The sequence below is a fragment of the Sturnira hondurensis genome, unplaced genomic scaffold, assembly GCF_014824575.4.
Source record: "Sturnira hondurensis isolate 20B ecotype Veracruz unplaced genomic scaffold, ASM1482457v3 Scaffold0013381, whole genome shotgun sequence".
Lineage (NCBI taxonomy): Eukaryota > Metazoa > Chordata > Mammalia > Chiroptera > Phyllostomidae > Sturnira > Sturnira hondurensis.
The window spans coordinates 3,420,251-3,448,237 of NW_028086012.1; the positions used below are offsets into that span (position 1 = coordinate 3,420,251).

Sequence of the window (27,987 nt, forward strand, 5' to 3'; positions counted from 1 at the left end):
TCTAAAAGCTCCTGAATTCGGTGGGGGGTGGGTCCTGAATTCTGGATTCTCGAAGGACTAGGAGTGGAAGAGTGACATTGCTGTGTCTGAGCTGTAGTGTACAGAACGGATTCGAGGGGGAGGCTGGGGCGAAGGAGACAGATGACTACGGTATTATTGTTGTTTCAGGAGAAACTCCCAGAAACTTGGTTCTTCTTGCCAGTGCAGTAACGAATTATGGATCAGCGAGTCTGTTATTGTGAAAGTAGTGTTTATTGGTGATCTGTTCTCGTGGAAGAGAACGGGCCTTGTGGTGGTGGGGGAGAAAGGCAAGGGCAAGGGTGGCAAGGGTAAGGGTGTCAAGGGCAAGGGTGGCAAGGGCAAGAGAGAGATCCTTTGTTCTGAAGACTTAGAGTCGGTGGCATGGGGGAGAGTGTGAAGAAGTTACACATTGACAGGAAAAGGTGGTGCTAGCTTTCCAGGATGGGGGCGTGAATACCCAAAGGTATAGAGAGACTTCGCCCTTTAGGCACTCTGGGCCCTTTCCAGCCTTCCAGACCTTGGAACGAAAGCACAGTTTCAAAGGCTTTCTTTCCCAGTTAATGGAAGACGCATAGAATTTCAAGTACCTGTATGGGACGTGTCTCCCTCCTCCTCCCTGCCTCTGTCCGCTATCTGTCCCATGTGTCACAACTCCTAGCAGTAGTAATAGCTTCCACTTGTTGAGCACATACTATGTGTGTGAGGTGCTTTGCCTAAGTCACCCCCTAATCCACGTGGCGGGTGCTCAATCAGTGGTAGCCGCTCGGAGGCTGTTATTGTCCCTCTTCTCCAGGTGAGGAAACGCAGGCTTTGAGAGATCAAATGACGGCCCAGAGCCGCTGGGATTGGCATCTGAGTCTGGGTGACTCCGGGGCCCTTGATGCTCCATTGGCCAGATGGGAGGCCGTGCAACAAAAAGAGCTTCAGGCAAAAGGACACTGATCCGAAGTCCCGGAATGCAGCAGATAAGGTCAGTTTCAAAGATAATCAAGAGGCAGATTTTTCTGTTTTGTTTCGTCCTTTAAATAAGTGTATTCACACACATGGAGGATATAGTTACATTACTAAGGTTACAGAGCTTTTCTGCGGCCAGAACTGGGCAGACTCAGCTGGGCAGAGGGTGCTGTTTCCAGGGCAGTGGCTGCAGGAGGAAGGAAAGGGCTACGTCTCAAGTTCAGAGCGTCCAGCAGCTCCGAGGTCCCCCATGATCAGAGGCGCAGCCAGGGCTTGGGGTTCAGAGGCTCTGGAGCCAGTTGCCCGGGCGAATGAAGAGGGACCCAATCTGAGCCTCACCCACATCTGACATACGTCATCGGTGGAGTCGAACGTCTCCAAGGAGGTAGGAAGTGTATCCTCCCAAACAGTAATGTCAAAATGTCAAAGGGACAGAGGAGCCGAGCAAAAGAGCTCCCAGCGGCCAAAGCTGGAAGCACTTGAGCTACAAAATAAATAAAGTGGCATTGCATTACAGTCCAAAGTATAAAACAAATATCTGTGAGTCCACATTGCCACAAATAAATGATTAAATAAATGATATAAATAAATAATTTGGGAAGGATCCAATCTCCCAGGAAAAACTCCAATTATCTCGGTCGATATTCTGTGCTCCAGGAGGTGGCACACGCTGTCCAGTGCTTCAGTGTGGGCTGCACGGGGTGACTTCCTTCTTGAGAGTGCCATGTGGAAGGGAGGGGCAGAGGTACCTTCCTAGGGGGACACCTGGCAAACACTACCTCTGCTGGGAGACCAGGTCACCATCAACACCATGAGTCAGGCTTGCTCAATGCGCCAGCAGCCCCTGACAGCCCGGGGAAAGGTCTGCTTTTCATCAACACAGACGTATCTACCTGAGGCACCCATAGCTTCCATTCACTCCTGGCTGTGTCTGTCCATGACCTTGAGGGGTTGGAAGAAGCCCAGAGGCACAGGAAATCCAATCACTTCAGCTGTGGCCCAGGACTTAGAGGTACAGCCAGGTTCAGTGGCATCTCAGGGGGGTTCTGTCAGAGGCCCAGCAGGGGCCACTGAACTTGACCAGGATCACTAGCTGTAACAGAATTCACATTGTCTGGTGGCAGTGGGCATGACCTTAGTGAAGGGGGGCAACAGTGTCTAGAGGAGGTCCCAACAGCTGGGGTCAGGGGGATACCAGCACCTGGAAGCACGAGCAGAGTCACCCTGGTGGCCCTGAGGCTCAGCAGTGTCCATCTTCAGCAGGAGCCCAGCCTCGGGACACAGAGTTGCTCACTGTTCTTGGAAACCTCTTGCCTCGGGCCTAGAAGGTCTGCTTCTGGTTTTCCAGCTCATGAAGTCAACAACATGCTCTTCAGCAAATCAAAGTATTCATGTCAGAGGCAGGACCAGGCTTGTCTCGGCGGAGCCGTGGAGGGCCGGAGTGACCACTGGCCGAGCAGCCTGCTGCTGACCAGCGGCTCAGGGGGTGCTTCTGGGAGAGGAGGGTTCCCAGGGACTTTCTGTTCTCCTCCCAGGTGCTGTGCGCTGGCTGCCCAGTGTGGCCCAGATGGGCCCCTCTTCCCTTTGATTCCACGGCAATGACCGAGGATGAAGGCTGTGCACAAAATCACCCATGGAAAATGAACTCGTGTCCTCCTCCCCCCACCCCGGCAGTGGGAGAGGCCCAGTGACAAAAATCAGCCCAGCTCAGGGAGGCAAGACAGGGAGCATCCCCCAGCGGAATCCACGCTGGCCCCAGCGTTAAGCATCACACGTGACACTTTGTTTGCACCATCACGTATTCTTTGAAAATATCATCTCCCTCCATGTTAAAATTCTTAAAGTAATAACTTTGCAGTGGGGAAGTCTGGAAAACACCGTCTCACCGTGTGATGGAGGTCACTGCCCTTGTGATGCCATGTGGCTATTGCGTGCCCCTGACACGGTGTGACATTCTTGCCCTCTGTGTCATTCTTGCCCCAAACCCTTAAGGCCAGCTTAATCAGGAGAAAAACATCAGAAAAACCCAATGTGAGGAACATTTCACAAAATACCTGCGTATTATTCCTCAAAACTCTCAAGGTCATGAGAAACGAGGAAAGACTGAGCTGCGGTCACCGACCAGAGGAGACTGTGAGACATGCCGGCTGATTGCAGGGTGCATCGGGGCACCGTGTGACAGGTACCCGCCAACGGCTTCAGGGTGCTGCTCCGGACCCTGACACAGAAAACAAAGACGTCAGTGGAAAAACTGGTGAAAGCCAAATAAGTTTGTAGCTTAGTGAATAGTGACATTATTCATGTTGGTTTCTTAGCTGTGACAAATGTACCACGATAATGTGAGATGCTCACAGTGGAAGGAAATGGGTGAGGGTGTATAGAACTCCGTGTGTTACATTTCCAGCCTTTCTGGGAGCCGAAACTTATTTAGAGAAACCATTTATCACAGGGAAAAAAACCCACAAAAACCAAACACTCACCTTGGCTCCCATATATTGTGCCATTATGGTCTTCCTACATGTGTGTTCTTATTTACCAAATGGCAGCTACCACACTGGGTACTGTGAATAAACAAAGTGGCCCAGCAAGGTGGCCCCTGTCTGGCTCCTGCCCTCGTGAGAACATAGTTTGGAGAAGGAACTTCATATTGAGTTGGACTTGAGGTTGCGCCTCCAGTTCTGTTCTTCCCGTATCTCATGATCCTAGGTTAGTGACTTCATCTGCCGAAGTCTCAGTTTCCCTCCTCTGTTAAAAGTGAAGAATGATGTGCATATACTTCATAGTATTGATATGAAGATTCAATGAGATGATATACAAAAATCCCAACCCATAGTAAATGTTCAATAGATATTTATTAAAGAAACCCTCTGACCCCTGGATCAGCCTCCCATGCATTTACTCTAGCTCTAGTTTTACTTCTGCGGAAGGAGCTTTAATGCAGGAAGCAGCCAGGACCAACGAGAGTGAAGAGGGAAGTTCCGGTGATGAATAAGGAAGGCTGTGGAGAAGAGGTGCTGTCGTGAATCAGTGGAGCAATCGGCAAACAGTCTGGTCAAAGGCACTGGCCAAGACCTGAGCAAGACCTACCTGTGCTTGCTTTTTATGGCAATGAGATATTTTAGAATATCAGGAGACAGAGTGACTGGGTTCCTCAGTCCACTCTACCACCTACGAACCCTGGGCCAGTTACTTAATCTCTCTCTGCCTATTTCCTCATCTGCAAAATGGGGATAATAACATTGCATTCCTCATAGACTTGGTGAAAGGATTAATGTAGGTAATCCAAATAGGTAAATAGAGGCTTAAGCTAGGCAAAGCATTTAGACCAGTCCCTGGCTCCAAGTAGTGCTCACATGTGCTGGCTGTCACTGTCCATTTACCCCCAATACCATGTGGTGGGGGAGCGCCTCTGCTCCCCCTTTCTTTTCCCAATGGTGGGAGGCTTCCAGTGTGCAAATGGACCAGAATAACAGTTCACGGAGCCTTAGGGGCCCTGGCCAAGTCTCCGCCATAACGAGCAGGACATTCCGGGGTGAGAGGTCTTTTCACTCACACAAATGATTTCTTCGGAGCAGTAGCTGGATGCCATTGGCGATCCACTCTCAGCTCTTACTTCATCTGTGACCCTGGCAGCCAGAGTGTGATAGCGGTCAATGTGGATTACATAACAGCTTCCTTTTTTTTTTTTTTTTTGTAGTAAACCTTATTTGTAAGACAAATATACAGAAAAATAAATGGAAGACTAGTACAGAGATATTCCCAAATACCTGGCATTCGGTTTCCCTTGTTAACATCATCTTGCCTTTTCAATTCAACATTATGCCTTTGAGATGCGAGCACGCGGACACAGAGATCTAACTTACTCATTCTGACTGCGGTGTCATATTCCAATCACCTGGAAGTTTCTCATCCCCTCACACGGCACAGGTTTTAGTGCCGGAAATCCCATCTTCCTGTTACCGAGGTCTATAAAATCCTGAATGCTGCAGCGAAAATACTCACATAGTAGCAATGTTATAGATGTCACCTGGTTTTTAATGTGAAGAATCATTCTCCAGGCAAAAGCACGCCAACCTGAATTACCTACCCAGGAGAGAATGTGCTCACTAGAAACCTCAACAAAGCAAAAGTAACAACTGAGTCGGTGGAGGAAGGCAAAGGTGGGGAGGCGAAACTGATCATCTCACACAGAGGAGGATCAAAAGATACAGTCTAAAGGAGAAATAGACATGTAAGCCTATTATTCAAAGTCATAATCACAACCAGTGGAAATCTAAAAGTATGAATATAAAAAAATTGGGAGGAGAAAAGGGAAAAGGATGGCTGATGAAACCATCACAGCAGAGAATCACAGATACTGTTAGTAGATCAAGTGATGGAGGGTGAGTACGTTATTCCCAGTTATGAAGGTAACATAAAAAACTAAAACATAGTTAAAAAAAGAGAAAGGAACAACAAAAAAAGCAAGGTTACTCCTGAGTTGGGAAGTGAGAGGATATTTTTAAGTTATTTCTAACTTTTCTTTTGGGCTTGCATGTGCATTTTTATCTATATGTATTCTGTTTTTATATTTGAGATAATTAAGATAATAATTAGGCAAGCATGTGGGTCTGATTCTGACATTCCCCTAGGGGCTCAGGCACTTTCAGGGACTCTCTATCACCTTAGGATCAAGTTTAAACTCTCAGACAGATTCCAGGCCCTTCAACGTGGGACCTCTGGCTTCAGTCACTCACTCACCTGCCTCCGCTCTGGAGCGGGGGTGGGGGAGAGGATAGGCACCTCCTCCGGGAAGTCCTCTGGAGGGAGTGCGCCCTCTGCTGGTGCCAAGACATCAGCACGTCTGGGGGAAGCCCTTTGCGTTTCAACGGAGACTACGCCCCCATCCCTCGCCCAGTGCTCCTCGCCTCACGTGACTCCGGCCTCTTCCCAGCTTGGGGTGGACCCCTGGAAGGGGGAAGCCAAGGGGCTCCTGTTGAGAGCTACTGGACGGTTGGGAGCCGGATTCCTGGAGCGGTAGGGTACTGTTCTCAGGCTTGCGAACCTGGCTGTGGTGTCTAGCAGAACGAGACCGATGTGAGGGGAACCGGGAGGTGACAGGAATGAATGCCCTTCGGTGTCTGCTCCATAAGGAGTGGTTTAGAGCTGGGCTTTCCACTCCCATCTGCGCGTCCTTTGGCGAGTCCCCAAATATCTCTGTGTTTCCTCACTGCCGGTGTGAAATGAAATAATGCATAAGAGAAAGTAGTTAATAACTGGTAACTGTTGATATCACATCCCACTTGAGCAAAGTGTAAACCCTCAGAGATGGGAAGGCCGCAGGTTGCTGCAGCTCAACCCTGCTTGGTGGCGGGGCCTTTTCTTCCCCATCTGGGGCGGGGGCCTTGCTGGGTGCTGACATAAGTGGGTGCTGACCCTGGTCCCTGTGGCCTCCAGGCCTCAAGAGTGGGCAGGGCCTGGGGGTGGTGGCACCTGGAAGGGAAGCTGTTGCCCACGTTACCAATGGCCAGCTGTGTTGAATGGGCTGGTGAGTCAGACCTTCCGTGACGAAGCCTCTTCTCTGTCTCCTCACAGGGCCCACGCTCTGCTTTTGGCCCCTGTAGGTGGACAGACATGTTTCAGGAGGGGGCTGCAGAGGGCTCCAGCACAGAGGACCCTGATCTCAGACCCCGACGAAGCTGCGGGCTTTCCCAGGAGGGCATGGAAGAAGCATGCTCCGAGTCAGGCCTGGCCCCAGACCTGCCTGGGGGAAGCTCTGGGGCCTCAGTTGGGGCTGGCCGAAGAGAGAGGGTGCCCAGGGAAGAGATCCATCAAGGTGCCAGCTTCCAGGCTGGTGGTGCCCACCTGCCGGTCCTTGGTCAGCAAGCTGCAGGACAGAGGCAGGATCTGGTGCCTGGCCCTAAGCTCCACACCCAGCTGCCCGCAGTGCCTGCTCAGGGGAGGGCTCAGGCCACCAAGAAGCTCCAGACTTCTCTACACAACATCTTAGATGAAAATTGGGCCAGGAATCATTGTGGCATGTCCATGGGTCTCCCAGAGAGAGCTTTGGTTGGCAGGGAGAGGTGCCCCAGGCCCAGAGAGGTCAGAGAAGGAGGGAGGAGTTCTCCAGGATATGATGGAAGAAGCCCCACCCTCACTAAAGAGGAACCCCCCAAAAGGGAACTGCCATCCTCACTAGGCTCAGCCCCTGTGCAGCCAAGAAAGAAAAGCAGGAAGCGTAAGGCCTGCTCAGAGGGTGGGGAAGGGGTTGGTGGCTTCTTGTGGCTTGGTCAGAGGCCTGTTAGGGACAACTCCCAGTGTGTGGGACATCCTCCACAAGGTGCTGACTTGGCGTCATTGGGAGACCTTTGCTGGCCTCTTTCTCCCAAGGACACGGGGTCTGGGCCAGGAGGCTCAGGCGGAAGTCGTGTGGGATCTGCCTCAGGGACTGAGTTCAGGTGTTTGCCCGCTGCAGGGGGTGGGGCCCAACCAGGCAGCCCCTACGACCCTGTCCTGTTCCCACTGCCCAGTGGAGGGAAGCGCCTCAGGCCAGCTGCCCAGGATCCTGCGCAGAGCCCTGCATTGTGCCTGGGAATATGTGGAAAGGCTTCCACCACAGAGCGGCAAGAAGCTGAGTGGGTCGCTGTGGCAGCTGGCAGTGATGATGGCCCTGCGACCTCACCCAACCAGGAGGTCAAGGTTCAGCCATTATCCAAGGGGAGGCTGGGGCAAGGGCTCACTGCTCCCACTGACACTCCTGCCGGCTCCCCAGAGTCTGCAGCTGGCAAGGCTCTCTCAGACTCATTCAAAGGGCAGAGGATATCCAAGTGTGCCCTGTCCTGCACGGGCCCAGTGCCCCCTGCCAAGGACCAGGGCGCAGACAGAAGCCCAGACGACTCCAGCCAGGACCAGCCAGCAGCATCCTGCCTAGGAGGCTGCCCCAGACTGGTAAGTTGAGTCTGAGAGGTTGGATAGGAAGGGCCAGACCGGTCTCTGGATGCCATGCCTGGTGGTGGAATTTAATAGAGCTCAGCTGGGTGGACTTTTAGTGACTTATCCTTCATGCCCATTTCGTACATGACTAAACTGAAGCCCACCAAGTCAGGAAACAAAATAAACTACATTGGCTGCCATCTTGTGAGGGGTCAGTATCTTTTGGAATTGGTAAGTCCTGGGTTCGAATCTTGCCTCTTCCCAGTCCTTTGCTGAGTGAACTCGGAACATTTTTTAACCTCTCTGTTTCCTCATCTGTAAAAAAGGAAATACTAGTTCCAATCTAATGGGGTTGCCCTGAGGACTAAATAAGATGATGGTGTAAAATAATGTACCTAGCACAGCATATGGCACAAGGTAAATGACTTAATTTATGTTAAGTTGGCTTTTGTTTTAGTGTCCACAATAGCCTTATAAGGCGGGCATTGGCTCTGTATTTCCAGGTGGGGAAACTGAGGCTTGGGGAAATTCACAAACTTCTCTAAGTTCATGCACAGTGAGGAAGTCAGTTCCCTGTGTTGCTCTTTTACACATTATAATTGTCTTTTATTAATAATTATAGCTAACATGTTTATATACCAAAGGCAGATGATGGCACTGCCTGTTTTTTGGGTGTAGACTTCTCACATAATTGAATTTTTATCACATTTGTGTGCTGGGCCCTTTTCATTGAACCTTCTCACGAAGCCTGGAGAGGTAAGGTGACAGGCCCCAGGTCGCATATCTGGTAAGTGACAGAGCCCGGACGTGAATGTGGCAGCCTGCACTGCCTGCTTGCGCACCTTCCCCGCTGGGGGATTGCTGCTGTGCCTATCAGTGATGCCATCTGGCCTGCCTTCCCTGTGCTGAGCACCGTTCCAAGCACTTTATCTTCAACTTTGCTAACAGCCCTGTGAAGTAGATGCTGTTGACATGTACCCCTTTTACTGATGTGGACGCTGAAGCTCAGAGAGGTGAAATGACTAGTTCAAGGCCAAGCCGTGAGTCAGTAGAACTGGTGTAGGAACCAGCGAGCTGCCTGTGTGATTGACCGCTATGTGGAGCCGTGACTGCATTAGAATGTGTTTACACTGTCTTTGTAAGCATCCTGCAAAACCATTAATTTTTAATAAAAAAACTAATGTGCGTTCATCACAGAAAATGAAGAAATAAAAATCCCCGTAATGTCAACATTCAGAGCTATTTCCTGTTGACATTTTGGTATATGTCTTTTTTGCCACCCTTTTTCTGTGCGTATATCTTTGCCTAGAAATGGGATCACATGTACCAAACTTTATAACTTGGGACTTTCTGGTATTTCAATTTTTTTCACAATGAATTGTTAGTGCGGAATGAAGAAATCTCTCCTACCGCCTCCTGAACCCGTTGCCTTCCACCTGCAGATAACCACTGTTAACCGTCTTCTTCCTGTGAACTTCCGTGCGTGTGTGAACCCCTACATGGTGCACCCTCTTCTCTGTAAATAGGCTCACACTACACCTCATTGTTCTGGGGCTTGGGCTTTGTTTAGTTCACATGCACTGTCATATTTGAAGCTTTTTCCAAGTTTGTACATATTGTTCTGGCAAATCTCTGCTACGGACGGATTTGTCCCAGGCCCTGCCAGGACTAGAGGACGGGCTGGGACTCCCTTTTCTCCCTCTGCAGTGTGGTTCAGAGCACGGAGCCTGGGGGCCAGCAGACTGGCACTGGGTCCTGGCTTCGCTGCTACCCGAGTGACTCAGGCAAGTGACCTCACCTTTCTGGCCTATCTTATGGGCAGTAGTGAGGAGCATGAGATGACGTGTGCTTGGCATGTAGCAGGGTGCCTGGTGCAAGAAAGATATTCAAGAACATTGCCTGCTGTTGACACACAGTGTTGCCTGCTGTAAATAATGCCGGGATGGACATCGCTGCACATCTGGCTTCTCCCCATCTCTCATTAGTTGTTTGGGCCAGCTGCCTGGAATTGGGGTTCCTGGGTCCACAGTGTTTGAGGGGCTAGTTTGAGCCAGGCAGAGGAGCCAGGGCCCAGCTGCCTCAACTGGGAGCTGCCCACGGCTGCTCTTGCCTTCAGGCCCCATCCTTGACTCTGCGGCACAGCCCATCATCCCACAGCATCCCAAATAACCCGTTGCCATGGAAACTGGTGCCAGCTGCAGAAGAATTGAGGCTGGGCACCACAGGGATGGGTGGGTGGTTGAGGATGGGGTGTGGGCACAGTGTCCAGCAGGTCTAGAGCCCCCTTTAGGGCCCTAGCACCTTCTGGAGGCAGCCTGGCCTATGCCAGGGGCAGACAGGTGGATTCAAGGTCAGGCTCTGTTTCTTACTACCGGGCAACTTGAGATGACAGATGTCTCTTCTCTGACTCTTAGTTTTCTCCCCTATGAAATGGGGGAGTCAGCTGAGTCCCAGAACTGCTAGGATCTGGTATGTGAGGTTGGTTGCGTTGTATTCCTCTGGCTTGAGGTGGACATTCTTGAAGGGGTGTGGGGAGGTGGGTTGGAATGCTGTTTTCTTCTCTGTCCCGAGCCCTGCAGTGGCCAGCAAGGTCTGGAGCTGTTCTGCGGACGGCAGGGGACACAGGGAGGGCAGCTCTGACAGAGCTCCCTGCTCTGTCCCTCACAACCAGGGAGGCACAGAACCCCTCTCCCCACCCAGGTACCCAGCCTCAGGTGTCCTGTGCGTAGCTGCAGAGAGTCAGGAGGTGTGTGAGGGAGGACTGTACCTTTCCAACAGATGGGCAACCTAAGAAAAGCGCTTTTTATTGAATTTTTATTGTATACAAGGAGCTTCACATATGTCACCATCTCATACCTAATTCTCAACATAACATTAAAAGCCAGTGTTTATACTCCTGCTTTGCTTATTAAGAAAATCAGGATTCAGAGAGGGTAAATGATTCATTCAGGGTCTCCCAACAAGTGAGTGGTGCAGCCAGGATTTGAATCCAGGCCTGTAAGGCTCAAAAGTTCACATTCTGAGCAAGCTGCCAAAGGCTTGTCTGAGGGGGTTGGCTTTTTACTGGGACTTGGTTACCATCTGTTCAACAAGCAGGAAGTGGGAGGCAAGTCACCAGAGAGTCGATATAGACTGAAGGCCAGCAGACCCCGGATACCCAGAGGGCAATTGAGTCTTCCCTGGGGAGGGCTGGATGGGAGGTTTTAAGGCGTGTAGGGCAAGAGGAGGGGGCTGTCTGAGCTGGGTCTGGGCACAGGTGGTAGGTGTTCAACAAGGTGGGAAGAGTATACCAAGAGGAGGGCAGGGCGTGTGCAAAAGTCTAGAGGCAGGAGGCAGGTTGGAGCCTTATGGTCTTTGCTTCCAGTTATTTTTTGCCTTCAAGTCTGTTTCATCTGGTATTAATATAGCTACAAACCTGTATTCTGGTGGTAGTTCCCTGTTCACATATGATTCCATTTTTCTCCTCTATCTTTTTGCATTGTTGTATTTTAGAAATGGGTCTTTTGAATATTTTATAACTGGATTTTCTTTGTTAAAGCTCTGCTAATAATTTTTATTAGTCCGCTTACATTTGTTCTAATTGCTGATTTATTTGACGCTAATCCTACTGTCTTATTCTGTGCTTTGCATATATCCTGCCTTTTCTATCCTTTCCCTCCTTTTATTTCCACCTTTTAGATGTTTTTCTCATTCTTTTTTATCCCACTAGTAGGTTGGAAGTTTTCTATGCCCCACTTATGTTCTTTTGGTGGTTATTTTAGAAATTTTAAAACAAGTACCGAACTTGTTAAAGTATAAAGGTAGTTACTGTCTTTACCTTCCTCTGAAATGATATAAGGATCTTGGAATACTTGAATTCCAAGCATGAACCTTCGCAGTCAGTGGGCTGCTGTTATCCACTAGTTGGTCCTAAGTTGTTTTTTAATCCCACAAATTACACACGGTTGTTATAGTGTCATAAATCAGTGCTTCTTCCATTGAACAACATATTTATCACTTTCTTTGCTCAGAATTCCTTCTTGCCACTCAGCTTTTCTATCTGGGATCATTTTTCCTTTCTTCTGCCTCCCGTTTATCCTTTACCATTTTGTTTACTGATAAAATTAAATTATCAAGAAAAATAATAACTCAGTTTTCTCTATGATATTTTTATTTTATCTTTTTAAATTATTTTTTTAAAGATTGTATTTATTTATCTTTAGAAGGGAAGGGAAGGAGAGAGGGAAAGAAATATCAATGTATGGTTGCCTCTCATGGGTCCCCTGCCAGGAACCGGCCTGCAACCCAGGCATGTGCCCTGACTGGGAATTGAACTGCGATTGTTTGGTTCACAGGCCCACGCTCAATCCACTGAGCTATACCAGCCAGGGCTATTTTATCCTCATTCTCAGAAAAGATGTTGTCTGGGTCCACCATTGATAGTTATTTTCTTCTTTTATAAAAAATATATTTCATTGATTATGCTGTTATAGTTGTCCCATTTTTTTTCCTCCCCTTTATTCCCCACTCCCACCAGCATTCCTTTCCCCTTAGTTCATGTCCAGGGGTCGTACATACAAGTTCTTTGGCTTCTCCATTTCCTATACTATCCTTAACCTCCTCCTGTCTATTTTGTACCTGCCATTTATGCTTATTCCCTGTACTTTTCCCCTCATTCTTCCCCCTCCCCCACTGATAACCCTCTTGTGATCTCCATTTCTGTGATTCTGTTCCTGTTCTAGTTGTTCCCTTAGTTTGCGTTTGGGTTTTTTTAAACTGTTGTTCAGTTGTTGAAGTTCTGAGTTTGTTGTCATCTTATTGTTCATATTTTTAATCATCTTATTTTTCCTAGATAAGTCCCTTTAACATTTCATATAATAAGGGCTTGGTGATGATGTACTCCTTTAACTTGACCTTATCTGGGAAGCACTTTATCTGCCCTTCCATTCTAAATGAAAGCTTTGTTGGATAGAGTAATTTTGGATGTAGGTCCTTGCCTTTCATGACTTGGAATACATCTTGATTTGACAAATCAGCTGATAGTTTTATAGAAACTCCTTTGTAGGTAATTGTCTCCTTTTCTCTTGCTGCTTTTAAGATTTTCTCCTCATCTTTAATCTTGGGTAATGTAATTATGATGTGCCTTGGTGTGTACTTCTTTGGCTGCAACTTCTTTGGGATGCTGAGCTTCCTGGATTTCTTGGAAGTCTATTTCCTTTGCCAGATTGGGGAAATTCTCCAGTTGTTTTTTCAAATAAGTTTTCAGTTTCTTGCTCATCTTCTTGCCCTTATGGTACCCCTATGGTTTGGATGTTGGAATGTTTAAAGTTGTCCTGGCGGTTCCTAAGTCTCTCCTCATTTTTCTGAATTCTTGTTTCTTCCTTCTGTTCTGGTTGAATGTTTATCCCTTCCTGCTGCTCCAAATTGTTGATTTGAGTCCCAGTTTCCTTCCCTTCACTGTTGGCACCCTATATATTTTGCTTTATTTCGCTTTGCATAGTCTTCACTTCTTCCTATATTTTGCGAACATACTCAACCATTTCTGTGAGCATCCTGATTACCAATGTTTTGAACTCTGCATCTGATAGCTTGGCCGTCTCTTCATTGCTTAATTCTATTTTGGAGCTTTGATCTGCTTTTTCATTTGGGCCATTTTTTTTTCTCAGCCTGCCTGTTACATTCTAAGGGATGGAGCCTTAGGTATTCACTAGGTTGGGGCAACCCATGTGACTGTGTTGCGGTGCTGTTTGTGGGGGAGGGATCTGAGAGGGAACAGTTCTGCTTGCTGGGCTCGGCAGGCGCTCAAGCAAATTGGGCCCTTCTGGTGCTGACTCCCAGGTGGGTGGGTTTGTATACGTTCTAGGACCTTGTGGGTCTCTCCAACAAACTCCTCTGTGATGCTAGGAGTTTTTCCCACAACTGCAATTCCCACAGATTTTTACAGCCAGAGGCTTTATTTCACCGTACTGGAACCCTGGGTTGCATGGTTTGTCTCGCTCCCCAGTTGTTCCTCCCAGTTTATTAGCACTCGAATGTGGGACCACCTGGTCCTCCAGCTGCCACCTTGCTGTGTGTCCTCTCCACCAGGCTGCCTGTCTCTGCCCCTCCTACAGGTCTGCATGAGTGTTTCTTCTTTAACTCCTTGGTTGTTGTACTTCCATACAGTTCGACTTTCTGGCAGTTGTGGTTGTTTTTTTGTTTTTAAATTTATTGTTGTCCTTCTTTTGGTTGTGCAATGAGGCAAAGTGTATCTACCTATGCCTTCATCTTGGCCAAAAGTCCTCGATAGTTGTTTTCTTTTTTTTATTTAATTTATTTATCTTTAGAGGGGAAGGGAAGGAGAGAGGGAGAGAAATATCAATGCATTGTTGCCTCTCATGCGTCCCCTGCTGGGAACTGGCCTGCAACCCAGGCATGTGCCCTGGCTGGGAATCGAACTGCAATCCTCTGGTTCACAGGCCCACACTCAATCCACTGAGCTACACCAGCCAGGGCTTCATATTGTTTTTGATAATAGCTGAATGAGGTCAGAAATTAGGGACCAGGACCCTAGAAGGAACAAATTATCTAAGCAAGGAAAAAGAATAATTAATTAAAAGATACTAGACAGTCCGTGGAAATGATGTATCGTATTTTTTGTTTCCAGAAGCTGTGTTTGGTTCTCAACTAAATCTGCTCAATCATTTTTAAAATATATATATTTTTGCTCTGATGTTTGACTCCTTTCATTTTGTCAAACGGATGACACGTGTGTATTTTGTTTTCTTATCTGAGAAGTCCAGGATCAAGCAGGGGCGTCCAACCCACGGCCCCTGGGCCACATGCAGCCCAGGATGGCTATGAGTACGGCCCAACACAAAATCATAAATTTACTTAAAACATTATGAGATTTTACTGTTTTTGTTAGTGTCAGTGTACTTAACATGTGGCCAGAGCCAGCTCTTCTTGCAGTGTGGCCCAGAGACACCAAACGGTTGGACGCCCCTCAGCGTCTTTGCTGGTCTGATTGCTGCCCATTGTTGGGGGCCCGATAACGCCACTCTGCGGACCCCCTCCATGGAGGCCGGCCACAGGGCTTTCAATTGCGAGGGGCTGTTCTTAATACCTTTCCTGCTTTCCCTCCCAGATGTCCCATTTTCTTTCTCCCCCCAACTCTTTCTCAATTTATTTTTTTTTGGAAGGCTGATTCATTCCCATGGTTTAAAAAAAAGGAAGAGTGAGACCCCCTCCTTCCCAGCTCCCTCCCTTCCTGTTGGCAGCCTCGGTGATTAGGTTCCGGTAGATCCTTCCAGAGATATTTTACGCAGATTCAAGCAAATACAAATTTAAAAATTCTTTTTCCCCTCTTTTTAGTGCAAGTGGTAGCACATGACACACATTGTTCTGGACTTGTTTTTTAGTTTAAAAAAATGTTTCCTATTATAAGCAAAAGACGTGCTCATTTTGAATAGCACAAACACACGAGTGTCTGCAAGAGGAAAGGGAAGGCCACCCCCCCTGGAATTTCATTCCCCAGAGGTAACCTCTATTACGCATCTATAAATATATATTTACATAAATGGGCTTATGCAACAGATTCTGTCAGCTATTCTTTCTCTTTTTGTCCTAATGGTGCAGCATGACATCTTTCCACGCCAGCCAGTGTTTCAGCAGAGCTCAGCAGTTAAGTGGTTTGGAGTCAGAAAGAACTAGGTTCTACTCCCAGCTCACTGCTTAGTAGCAACAGGACTTTTCAGACTCTCTCTGAGCCTCAGTCTCCTCATCTGTAAAATGGGGTGGGAAATAGCACATACCTCATAGTGTTCTGAGACCTTCGTAAGATGACATGTGATGTGCTCCCTCCAGGGCCGGTCACCTACTAAGCCCCTGATGAATCGTAGTTTTTAGGACTCACTCTTTTTAATGGCCACACGGTATAGTGTACTGCTGTTTATTAACCATCCCCCTAGGATGGACATTAGCTCTCACTCATTTCATTTTGGTTGCAAATGCCAACCCAGTGAACACGGAACATACATCTTCCACCTCTATGTGAGTGTCTTTTATTAATTCCCTGCAGTGGGTCGCTGGGTCGTCTGCATTCTAACCTCTGCACCCTCTCTCTCTCCAAGGAGGAAATGAAGATGCCCCACGGGGTGAAGCATGTGTGTTACGTAGGTTTTTTTACTTTTTATTCCTGCCCTTCTTCTTCCCTCTCCCAGGTCTGGTGGGGTGGGGGGTGGGGCTCTCCACAACAGAGGCAATCCCCGCCTCCTGCTTTTCTCCACCTTTCTCGGACTTCCAGTCTTCCCCAGACCTTGGGACCTGGCCATCACTTTCCAACCCCGTTTGCTTTCAAAACAATTCCCCATAGTTTGTAACAAATTAAATGGATCAAAACGTGCTTAAAATGGGATAAATGCCTAAAGAAAGCAAGAAAAAGGGAAGGAGGAAGGGAAACCTTACTACATTAACCACTCCCCTCTCCTCATGTTGGAAAGGTACAACTGCAAGGCTCAAAGTTTACACTGAGCTTCCTGGCAACCAGGGCAAAAGGAGAGCAGGATAGATTCTGCAGCTCTATAAAAACCAAGACCACCTAGCCAAGTAGCTTATTTAGTTAGAGTGTCGTACAGGTATGCCAAGGTATGGATTCCATTCCTGGTCAGGGCACGTACAAGCATCAGCCAATGAATGCATAGATCAGTGGAACAACAAATTGATGTGTGTGTGTATCTCTCTCTCTCCCCCCTCCTCTCTCTAAAAGTCAATTAAGAATTATTTTTAAAAAAAGAAGACCAAACGCCCACTCAGCACCTGATGAGATGCATCTCTGGTCAGGAGGCTGAGAAGGGTCCATTTAACTCTGAATGTACCTGAGAGTGAGGGGGGAAGGCTCCCTTCTTGGGACACAGGTCAGATGGCAAGCATGTGTTGAACCCTACTACGTGCCAGGCTTTTGTAGGCATTGGGAACATATCCGGGACTGAGATGTGTTCCCTGTCCTCTTGAGCTAACAGTCCAGGGGTGGGGGAGGGTGGCATAAGCAGTCACCAGTGAGGTGAGCCCTCTGAGGGGAAGGGCCTCCGCTCGCCCTGCTCGGTTTTGTGAGTAGTGTGAGTTGGGTTTGTGAGTAGGGTTTTGTTCTCCCCCTGCAGTTTGATTCCGGAGCAGTGATCTGCCTCCTGGGTGCCATCAGCCTCGGCCAGGCAGCGGGGCTGCAGCCTCCAAAGCTGGGGCCTCTGGACAACATGATGGAGGTCAGCTCAGCCTCATCTGCCCAAAGGCCCCGAAGGAAGGAAACGCCCAGGGCCCAGGGCCCCATGGGGTGCCAGGTACAGAACAGTTCTTTCCATAGGTGATGTCACTTAATCCTGTTGAGAGACACCTTCACACCCGACTCACAGAGATGCTGCTGCAGCCCAGAGAGAGGCTGTCACTTGCTCACGGTCACACCGAACGCAGCAGCCAGAGGGTTAGATCACCACCGGGCTGGCCAGCCTGGGGGTCTGTGTGCTCTTTCTCCTGGGAGGGCAGGGCTGGGCCTCCCATGCGTTTGGAGAGGGAGCAGTCACCCACTTCTGTTCCTGGTGATCCCAAGTCCCTCCAGTGGCCTCCCTCAGGAGGGACAGCCTGGGGCTCTGGTGTCCTCTCTGACCCCTTCCACCGTCTGGGAGTGGCTCGCTGGTCCTCAGGGACGTCACTTCTCCTTCACATGCTCATTCTCTTGCAGGAGGGGTTTCCTCTTCAGGAGGCCCGTGTTGAGGATCGAGGGGTGAGTGCTTCTGTCCCTGTCACTTGGCTGCCTTCTCTGGAACGTGGGTCAGGGAGAATGTGGGAATCGGGGTGTGGCTGGGGGAAGTGTCCCTGGGGGGCCGGCAGGCTGGGCCCAGATACATGGTCTCGGTTCCTTGCCCCTCCCCCACAGTGCAGCCCAGTGGAGGCTGAAGAGGAGGAGCAGGGTGAACAGGACTGGGGAGAAGACTCAGGTGAGGGGCCATGGGTGGTGCCTTCAGCATTCACCTGTCTTCCGGGGACTGGTGGCACTGAAGGGGACTCATGCCCAGCAGGCCCTGGAAGACAGGATATGTCCCCTCTTCTCCCCACCCCTCTCCAATCAGCTCGTAGTCCTTCCCCAAGAGGCATGGGCTGCTGGCTGCCTCTGCTCAGCTCTCAGACAGATAGGGGGCAGGTCTCTGAGAGTGGGCCCCCCCTCTGCCTGCCTAAGCCCCTCAGGGTGGAGTCACTCCCTCCCCTTGCCCTGAGCATCCCCTGGACTTTCAACCCTTTCCCCACAGTTTGGCTCCCACTCCAAAAGGACAAGCTACTCCTGGATATTGGGACAAGGGACACTGTGGTTCGTGTCATGCAGAACGTGCTGTGGAGTCGGTAAGGCCTGTTCCCCACTTCCCTGACACCCCAACATCCCGACGGGCTACCATCCCCTTCCTGGGCCATGCCATATGGTAAGGGCTTCTGTGTGTGTGACTAACTCACTTTGTAGCCATGAGGTCACTTGCCTGCACAAAAAGTGAGAAGAGAGCTGAAATTTGACCCTGGGCCTCTCTGGCTTCAAGGTCATCCTTTCCCATTAAGCCTCCACAGCTCTCAGCATCTGCTCAGGTGCTGCGGATGTCACCCACAGCAGATATGTTCAGACACAATGAGACTCTGTGGTGGGAGCGCCTCAGAGATCTGAGCCCAGAGCTGTCATTTACCAATGGTGAGACCACCATCCAGAGAGGGCGGGACTTTGCAAAAGCCACCCAGCCAGTCAATGGCAGATTCAAGGCTACATCCAGGGCAAAGGCTCTGACCTCTGCCTTGGCTAATGCCTTACCCTCCCCCAGGCTTCCTCCCCTTATACATACATTTCTCACTTCCACTGGCCAGGGCTGGAGCGTGAGCTGAGCAGTCAGGTCTTGCTTTGCCACTACCCACGTGGCCTCGAGCAAGCCCGTAATCTTCTCTGAGTCTCCATCTGTAAATGGAGAATGCTGATACTTACCCCTCACGGCCTTGGGGGGAGAATAAATGGGTTCATGTAGGAACATGCCCAGACTCTGCTTCCCACCCATCTCTGTCCCTCCTGGGCTGAGTGCCTGGCTAGCCTCACGGTGCAGTGCCATGGCCCTGTCCTTGTCGCCCGCAGCCTTCGGCAGCTCCCACACCTGGTGCTGAGTGAGGACATGGTGGAGGGCGTCGCTGCTGGCATCGAGGCAGCCCTCTTCGACCTGACACGAGCCACCAACTGCCACTACAAGAACAAGTACCGCAGCCTGCTGTTCAACCTGCGTGACCCCAGGAACCACGTGAGGGGGACTCTTGGCTGGGCCGGGCCCCTCTCAGAGGCACGGAGCCCTGGCAGGATGTTGGGGTGGGGGCTCTCAGAGCAGTGTGGTGCAGCCCCTGCCCCTGCCCCTGCAGGACCTGTTTCTCAAAGTGGTTCATGGAGAGGTCACCCCCCATGGCCTGGTGCGGATGAACTCATTTCAGCTGGCCCCCCAAGAGCTGGCCCGCTGGCGGGACCAGGAGGAGAAAAGGGTGAGCTGCTGGGTCACAGGTCTCGACAGGTGACAGGACGTGGGGGAGCTGGTGGGGGAGGGGCGACCCGAGGATGGAGCAGGAAGGGAGACAGCGCCAAGCAGGGAGGAAGGTGGGAGACGTAGGTGCACAGATGGAGAGAGGCGGAGAAACGAGGAGATGAACGAGCAGGCAGATAGTGAGAGTCAGAGACTCCACCAAACAGATTAGGGGAAGAGGCCCAAGTGAGAGGGCATAGGGATGGAGAGCTTGGTAGAGAAGTGACACTCCCAGGAGGTATTGTCTTCCACTCGCTTTTCTCCGGAGCTGGGCTTGGAGGGGCCTGGGAATGGTGGTCCAGACTCAGGAGTCCATCCATGACTGACATCCACCATCCGTGGGAAATAGGCCCCCGGGGTGCCTCCTCTCATTCCAGCCTCAGGAGCCCCAGAAAGGCTGGAAGTCTTCCTGGTGCCCCAGGCTGGGTAAGGGACCCCCCCATATTTCACAATGACCCCTCATAGACCCTGTGTCCATGCCCCCGCCCCTACCTGGGAACTCTTCAGAGGCAGGGACGGTGTGGGCACTGAGTTGGCTCTGGGGTGTTGGCGTGGTGGTGTTTGTGGCCCAGTGAGAGAGGGAAGGGCTGACCTAGGAGGCGGGGGCAGTAGGATGGAGCGGGTGCTACGGCTCCGGTTCTGGTGGACGCTGATTAGGATTAATCACTAGAATCCATTAGGTGAGTCTGTCCACTGTAGGTTGAACTTTTATCCGGGCACTGTGGCGGGGGAGGGGGACCAGGGAGCGGGGGCAGCTGCATGGTTTGTGAGGTCCGTGCTGAATGAAAATGCGGGATCCTCTGTCTGACGACTATTAAGAATTTCAAGGTGACGGCAGCATGGAGCACGGGGCCTTTCTAAACAGAGACCCGTGCAGCTGCGCCAGAGCCGTGAAGTGAAGCCAGCACTGCCGGGGGTGGGGGTAGGACCTCTGTCCTCCAGGGGCAGTTACAAAGGGAGAGATGGGCGTCCAGGAAACATTTCAGGTAGGACGGCATTGATCAAGGATAAGAATCACAAGTAGCCTTTACTATGAGCCAGGCTCTGGGCTCAGCACTCCACATTTGCTGTTTAGTATGATGCTCTCAGTTTAATTCCTAGGGAACAGATCAGCTGAGGCATAGAGCAGTGAAGCACCTCCCAAGGCCACTCTGCCTTGTGGGTCTTACTAATGATCCAGCTGGTACCCCAGAGCCTGCAGTCTTCCCAGGATGGAGGGTGGGGTGCAGTCAGAAGTAGAATTCACTTGTAGGTAAAAGTGAAGTTCAAGGAGGCTTCCTGGAGGAGGCAGAGCTTATGTTGGAGGGTGAACAAGTGGACTGTGGAGGGGTAGGGCAGAGGGCAGAGGACTTGCCAGGTGAAAGGAATGGTAGAAGCAAAAGTGTGGGGGAAGGGAAAGGGCTGTCATGGAAGAGGACCACAGGAAAGAGGCCTCAGTGGAGGACAGTGGGCACTTGGGTTCTTGGTGGCCAGAGACCCCCGAAACCGGCTGAGTTTGGGCTGCTCCTCTCTGCCAGGGCCTGGAGATCATTGAGCAGCAACAGAAGGAGTCCTGCTGCCTCCCGACCTCCAAACTGACCCACAAAGGTGAAGTTGAGATTCTGCGGGACACGGACCAAATGCTAACCCTGGAGGACCTGGTGGTGAGCGGGGGCCTGACCTGGTGCCGGCAGGGTCCGTGGCTGGGGAGTCCACTCCTTACTTCACCGGCCGTGGCAACTCATCTGACTACTCTGTGGCCCACGGTCTTCATGGAAAAGCTGGGTAATGACCTAACACACAGGGTCCAGCTGAGCCTGGGGCGAGACAGCTGCTGGCCGGAGGCCTGGCAGCTCCTTCTCGATGCCTGTCCCCCTCCTTTAGTCCTAACCCCAAAGGATCCCATGTAAATGGTCTGGTCCTAGAACTGCAGTTTCCCCCAGATCGCAGATCTTCGATTTGCAGGAGGGCCGCATTGTGTGAGGTGGTGTCTGTGCGTGTAAGAAACCCAGACCCGCTCTGTTCAGCGGAAGGACCTAGGTGCTCCAGGCAGGGAACCACCGGATGGCGGGGCAGTTGGTACAGAGAATCCTCTTACTGCTGGGGATCTGTGCTGTCTGAATGTCCACCCTGCTCCTTCCTCCTTGGCCCCTCCGTCTCGAACATGGCCTGACAGGGTGGCCCAGCGGCCCTCCAGTCAATAAACCCATCAGCTTCCTCCCTGCAGCTGTCAGAACTTGCCCGTGGCTCCCTTCAGTCGCTCTCAGAAGGCAGCTCTGGCTTGTGTCGGGTGTTCCGTGGGTCAGGCGTCCACCCCAGTCGCAGCAGTGTGCCTAGGACGGGAGTGCAGGGAAGGCCCCTTGAGCATGCTCACTGGGGAAATGGCAGTGAACATGACAGACAGAAATCCCTGCTCCTTCCAACCCATAGCAGCAACCAGAGCTGCTGCCTGTGCAGAGAGGAGCCCTCAGGGGTGGAGATGAGTGTAAGTGGAGGGGGAGGAGCTCAGAAAACCTGGAGAGAAGAGAGAGAGGAAGAGCAAGGGGGTGGCAGAGTAGGAGAGGGAAGACAACACACAGCAGCCTTTACTCCTTATTGAAACACCTACTGTGTGTGCCTTTTACAAACAATGCCTTCTTCATTCAAATCTCACAGTGACCCGTGAGGGGGGTGATGCCAGTTTCCTGGGTGAGGAACCTGGAGCCACGTGCCTGGGTCAGCTGGTTGGCAGAGGGGCAGCTGAGGTTCGAAGCCCGCTGTCTGACTCCGAAGCCTGGGCTTTGGCTCCACTCTGGAGGTGGCTTATAGGGGCCAGGGTCGAGTTCTAAAGATCTCCTTGAATCTTCCTAAAGCAATGCTTGTGTTTGAAGCTGTTTCTCTTATGAGCTTGAAAGGCGATTTGGCAGTGGGCATCAGGAGTCTCACAAACATTCATCCTCCCTGCGCTGTCATCTGCTTCTGAGAACTTGTCCTTAGGAAATAACTGGAAGTTTAGGAAAGTCCTTACTGAATGAGGATGTCCTTGGGACCATTTGTAATAGGGAAAACCTGGGAATGAGCCGAAGGGACGCATGCGCACTGCGACCCACCCCCGTCCCTGCGATAGCTACAGGGCCCACGGGACGTGGCAGATGCCTTCTACTGTAATTCACAGAGTGAGGGCACGGGCTCACCTTGTGCTGTTGCACTTTGCTGTACTGCGCTCTGCAAATATCACTTGCTTTATTTATTTATTTATTTGCAAATGGAAGGTTTGTAGGCGCCCTGTGTCAAGTGAGTCTGTGGGCACAATTTTTCCATTGGGCTCAGGCAATGGCTAGGATTTTTAACAGAAAAGTATTCTTCCTCTTTTGATTTGGGGGAACCTAAAATGTATTTTGGGGACACCATGATATTGTCTTCCCATATTTTGTATTTTGCTCTAGTTTTTAAAAAAATTTATTGAATGTATTGGGGGGGGACATTGGTTAATAAAATTAATAGGTTTCAGGTGTACGATTCTATAATACATCATCTGTATACTGTACTGTGTGTTCACCACAATAAAGTATTTTTAATTAAGGTAGGTACATTCATTAATACATGAAGCTATTGAACACTCAATAGACTGTAGAACAGTGTAAACAAAACTTTCGCATGCACGGGGAAAGTTGCTCTGACTCCCTGAATTGCAATATTTGCTTTGTTGTGGGGTCTGGAACCGAACCCACAATGCCTCTGAGCTGTGTGCCTGTTGGGTGGAGTATTTGACCCTAGCTATTTCAGTGCAAGGATCCCCAGAACCTGTGTATCGAAAAACTATTCTAATGGAATACCCAGAACATCAACGGTTGTCTCTGAGGACAAGGGGTGATTTCTTTTCTTTTTAATTTTGGAATTTTCTGTGGTTTCCAGGTTTTCTTGAACAAGTTCACAGTACTTTTGTAAGAAAATAACATACTCTTTGGAAAAATAAAACCGCGCCCCTGAGGCTTTCTGCTTGTGGAGGGCCTCTGACTCCCGTGCTGCCTTTCCAGTGCTCCCCTCTCCTCCTGTGCCTCCCAGGAACCCACGGTGTCCATCGACTGCCGCCCACTGGCCTTGCCTGCCACGTCAAAGGAGCCCACAGAGCAGCAGGAGGGCCCCACGGAGCAGCAGGAAAGCCTCACAGAGCGGCATGAGCACTCCTTCTCAGACCTCAGCAGCCACCTCTACAAGGGTTGTAGGAGACACGGGGAGGGCCCAGGTGGGGGCAGGGAGGGGCAGGCTGGAGCCGAGCGTGGGGTTTGCAGTAAGGGATGTGTGGCCTGGGAAGAAGGTGGCAGGGTGGGGAAAACCCTGGGCTGGCTTCAGCCCAGCTGCCTGCACCTGTTTCAGCTCCTGCCTCTCCTGTTTGCAGACTGGAAGTCCTTATGTGAGCTACGAGGCTTCTCCGAGGCCAACAGAAGGGTGGAGGACAATGTCTTACAGAGAGCCCTAAGCCCAGCCTCTGTGTCCTCTTCAGAGACGCCCCAACTCGGGGAGAAACCTTCCATGGAGCCCCAGGACAGGTGGGGAGTGGGGGGCAGCGAGGTGGAGGGGAACGTCACTGGGGCAGCAGACTCAGCATGGGCTTTTCTTTCTGTGGGGCCTTGGACAAATCTTACCTTTTCTGTGGGTATCAGTTTCTGCTTCTGTGCAATGAATGGATCTAATCGTTCTGGCCTGCTGGTTTCCCCCTACATAAGACTGTGCTGGGACCCACAGCGAGGACACAGGATTTCCTTTGGAAAGGAAGGAGATGCTGGGGGAAGCCCTGAGGATGTGTTCCGCCTAGCCCTGTCCCTCTGTCCCTCCTTCTAGGCTCCAGATGCCTGTGGGCCCTATAAAGGCCCTGTCCAGCCCGCCACCCTGGGAAGGGGCTCTGCACATGTTCTCCATCAAGCAGTTCCGGGTCAAGGCCCAGCTGGTCTCAGGACTCAGCTGTCAGCTCATCACGGTACTACTGCCCTATTCGCCAGGGAGTCCCTCACACACTGACCAGCTCAGTCAGCTCCTCACACCCTCATTCACTCACTCATTAATTAATTAATTAATTAGTAACTCTTTTATGCGTTCTAAGATTCTCTATGCCTGGCTCTGCACTACACATGGGGACAGCTGGGATTCCAGCCCCCTCCTGCAGAGTTACCCGTGGGCTGGGGAGCCAAAGCTTAAAGCAGGAAGGCCCAGAAGAGGGGTCTGTGCCTCCCTGGCCCAGAGGGGATTTTAGGAGTGCTTGTGAAGTGACTGATGATCAGCTAAGAGGTGGGATGACAGCAGGAGGTTAGAGGAGGGAGTGAGGGGCTTCTGAAAATTGTAGGAGACTGGCTGCGACAGTAGGACCCCAGGGGTGATTAGGACTTCCGGGGCAGCCACCTGGGGTCCTGGTAGGTTGCCTGCTCATCGGCTTTGCCACGGCCTGTGGCCTTCACTTAGCTGATATTTAGTCTGCCCTACGGGGATGAGAATCTGGACGGGCCTGACTGGCCATGCCCCCTGCCCTCAGGCCCTGCCCCAGGTGATCTGCTCAGCAGGCTGCATCCCTCCCAACACCATCTGGGACCTTCTGGCCAGCATCTGCCCAGCCAAGGCCAAGGTAACTGCCCACCCTTGGGCGTCACCTCTTCTGCTAGCACCTGAGCCCCAGCTCTGGGTGCGCTCCCTCTCTCTCCCTGTCTGGAGCAGAGGCCTGGTGTAGAATGTTTGGGTTGAGTTCCCACTGGGACTACAGGCTCCCTGTGTGGCCCTGGGCAAGCCCCTCTGTTTCCTTCTCTGGGAAATGGGGACACACTTCCTCACAGTGGGTTGGGTGAGAGCAGGGGCGTTCGCAGGAGTGAGGGATGACTGCTCCTAAAGCTGCCCTCTCTCCTGTGACTCCAGGACTTCTGCGTGGTCAGGCTGTGCCCGCAGGGGGCTCGGGACGCCCAGAACTGCCGCCTGCTCTACTCCTACCTCAACAATAAGCAGTGCCACGGCCTGGCAGACGTGGAACACGTGGTGGTGGTCCTGCTGCCCTTGCCTGCCTTCCAGCCCCTGCCCACCAGACTGCGCTCTCTTGGAGGCCCAGGTGGGTACCCCGATGCCCATCCAGACTCTGCCTCCCCTCCCTTGGTGACCAGATGAGGCGTTGTTGACACAGTCACAGTGTCTCTCTGAAGGCAGGCATGTCTCAGAAGAGAACTCTTGTGATAGGAAAATGTGATAACAGTAAGAACAGTAGCCCATAGTTGTATATTGCTTACCACATGGCATACAGTGTTCTAAAAGCATATTTATAGTCCTGGCTGATGTGGCTCAGTGGTTGAGTTCTGGCCTTTGAGTCAAAGGGTCGTTGGTTCGATTCCCAGTCAGGCACAAGCTTGGGTTCTAGGCCAGGTCTCCAGTAGGGGGGACCACAAGAAGCAACCACACATTGATGTTTCTCTCTTTCTTTCTCCCTCCCTTCTCCTCTCTAAAAATAAATACATAAAATCTTTTTTAAAGTGCATTTATAGTAATTCATTCAGTCCTCAGGATAACCCTAGCAGAATGGTGCTACTGGTTTTTTCATTTCACAGATGAAGAAACTGGGGTAGGGTCAAACCATCCATGCCCACCTTCAGCCAGGTGAACCCTTTCCCACACTGAGAGCAGATCTTCCGAGGCTGGAAGATCACCCTCCCACTTACCTTTCCCAGCATCTCATGGGCCACCGTCTCACTACTGGAAAGCTCTTCTTGGGGTCTAACCTCCAGACCTCCTGCCACAGCCAGAATGCAGCTTCTGCTGGGCTGTGCATTCTTTCCCACCGGACCTTTGGTTTCTCCTCTCGTCTTTCCCAGGCCTGGAAACCACCCACTCAAGCCTGCTGCTGGCTGTGCTGTTCCCCAAGGCAGGGCTCCCAGACACAGCAGAGTTCAGCCCCTTGCTGGGGAAGGTTCGCAAGACGGTCTCCTTCAACAAAAAAGTGGAGATGAGACGCTACCAGCAGAAGGACAAGAGGCCAGATGTGGCTCAGAAGGGGTCCCCTCCCCCAGGGGGTACCCTTCAGCAAAACCAGGGCAAAGGCAGCCTGGCTCCGAGGGGAATTTGTGCTTGGCAGAGGCCCTCTAGAGGCAGGGGGAGACTGTGGGAAGAGTCTGACACCTGGCAGGGTCCCGGGCAAGGGCAGGGGCCCACAAGACCAGGCTGGTGCCAGTCCTGGCACCCCTATTCAGCAGCACCGGCTGGTCACGGGTGGCACCTCCACAGGGCTTCCTGTCCCCAGCAAGCCCTGCTCCAGCATCTCGAATGCCTGGTGACTATGAGCCACCAGCTCCAAGCCTCCCTGAGATTCTCAGGCCAGGAGCTTCTTCCCCAGCCCCATGCAGCCCGTGGAATTCTTGGCCTCTTTGGCCAGCCCCCTGGCCCAGCCCCTGACTCCTCTCTGAGACCTGCAGATGGAGCTGGCTCTGAATGTCCCCTCCCTTAAAGAAACATGACCCTCATTACCCACCAGAAGAGGGGTGTTGATTCTCTCACCAGTGCTGAACCCTGAGCTCTTCCAGGGAGAGGCAGGGGCAGAGGAGGGGAGAGCCAGCTCAGTCCACCTGCCCCTTCTGAGTTTCCTGTTCTGCAAGCTATTTAGCATTGATCGTTGGTTCAATAAAAATTTTGACAAAGTTGAGACTGCATGCATCTGCTGGCTGTGCAGGAGAGATCTTGAGCCTGGCCAGGCCTGGGTTGGGGTGGGTGTATCTGTGAGTTTTTTGTGCACAGGTGCAGTAGCAAAGCCAAAGTGCCGGGGTGGAGGGGGCCACCTTGCCTGTTGCTTGTCTGAGGTTCCTAACCATCACTTTGCGCTAGGTCACAGCTGTTGCCACAGTAGGTTCTGGAAGCATTTTGTAAGTATTCTGAACTAAGAGGAAGAAAAGGTAATGGGAGAGAAGGCAGGACCAGGGTGGGGAGAGAGAATTAGGCTTTTGACAGGGCAAAAGCACGTACAGATTGTTAGGGAGAAATGGGACAGCAAGTTGCGATGCTGGTAAAAATGTTCAGTTACCAAACTTTTTTCCTTTGGACAGTTGGGGTCGGGGTGGGGCCGCCACCAGAGTCCCTATGTGTCTCTGTGTCTGTGGGCATCAGTCCGTGAGTGCGTGTGTATATCTGTGTGTGGGTGTCTGCTGAGGAAGTCAGGAGAACCATAAAGGATGACTCCTCTCTGTATCTCTTGCCAGCTCCTGGACACTGGGCCTGGAGAAAGTCTCTAGTCCTTGGCCTGGCAGTGGGACACTCAGGCAGGTGTTAGGGTTGGATGGTGCTGCTTTGCCTGGGGCCTGGGGTGAGCTACTAACTGCAGCTACAATTGTAAAGCATATCAGTGTGGGGCGCACCTCGGGTGAACTGAGTCTGGGGACTGATCTGCAAACTCGCTGCCCTTGGCTGCCCAACCCATGCCGTTAAGCAGGGTCTGGTTCTTGGAGAACTTCTGACAGGACTACACCCTTCATCCAGGCCTAAAGGGGTGTACCCATACGCATCCCTTCTCAAAGTCTACCTGTGTACCAGCCTCACCCTGGGCCATGCTGGACTGGGAAAGATAGGGTGCATGTCTGGGGGAGTC

The 27,987-nt window shown here is 51.3% G+C and overlaps 1 protein-coding gene across 1 annotated transcript; it reads left to right on the forward strand.

Annotated features, from left to right (window-relative positions):
• The first annotated feature begins 820 nt into the window (after positions 1 to 820).
• SPOCD1 (SPOC domain containing 1) lies at positions 821 to 27,051 on the forward strand. Its single transcript, XM_037061418.1, has 16 exons — positions 821 to 991; positions 6,550 to 7,902; positions 15,978 to 16,019; positions 17,004 to 17,180; positions 17,579 to 17,620; positions 17,774 to 17,834; positions 18,144 to 18,234; positions 18,998 to 19,157; positions 19,273 to 19,389; positions 20,945 to 21,070; positions 23,451 to 23,604; positions 23,785 to 23,935; positions 24,228 to 24,363; positions 24,913 to 25,002; positions 25,287 to 25,473; positions 26,228 to 27,051. The coding sequence occupies exons 1-16, from the start codon at positions 902 to 904 to the stop codon at positions 26,854 to 26,856; spliced, it is 3,606 nt and encodes a 1,201-aa protein (XP_036917313.1). The 5' UTR covers positions 821 to 901; the 3' UTR covers positions 26,857 to 27,051.
• Positions 27,052 to 27,987: the final 936 nt, after the last annotated feature.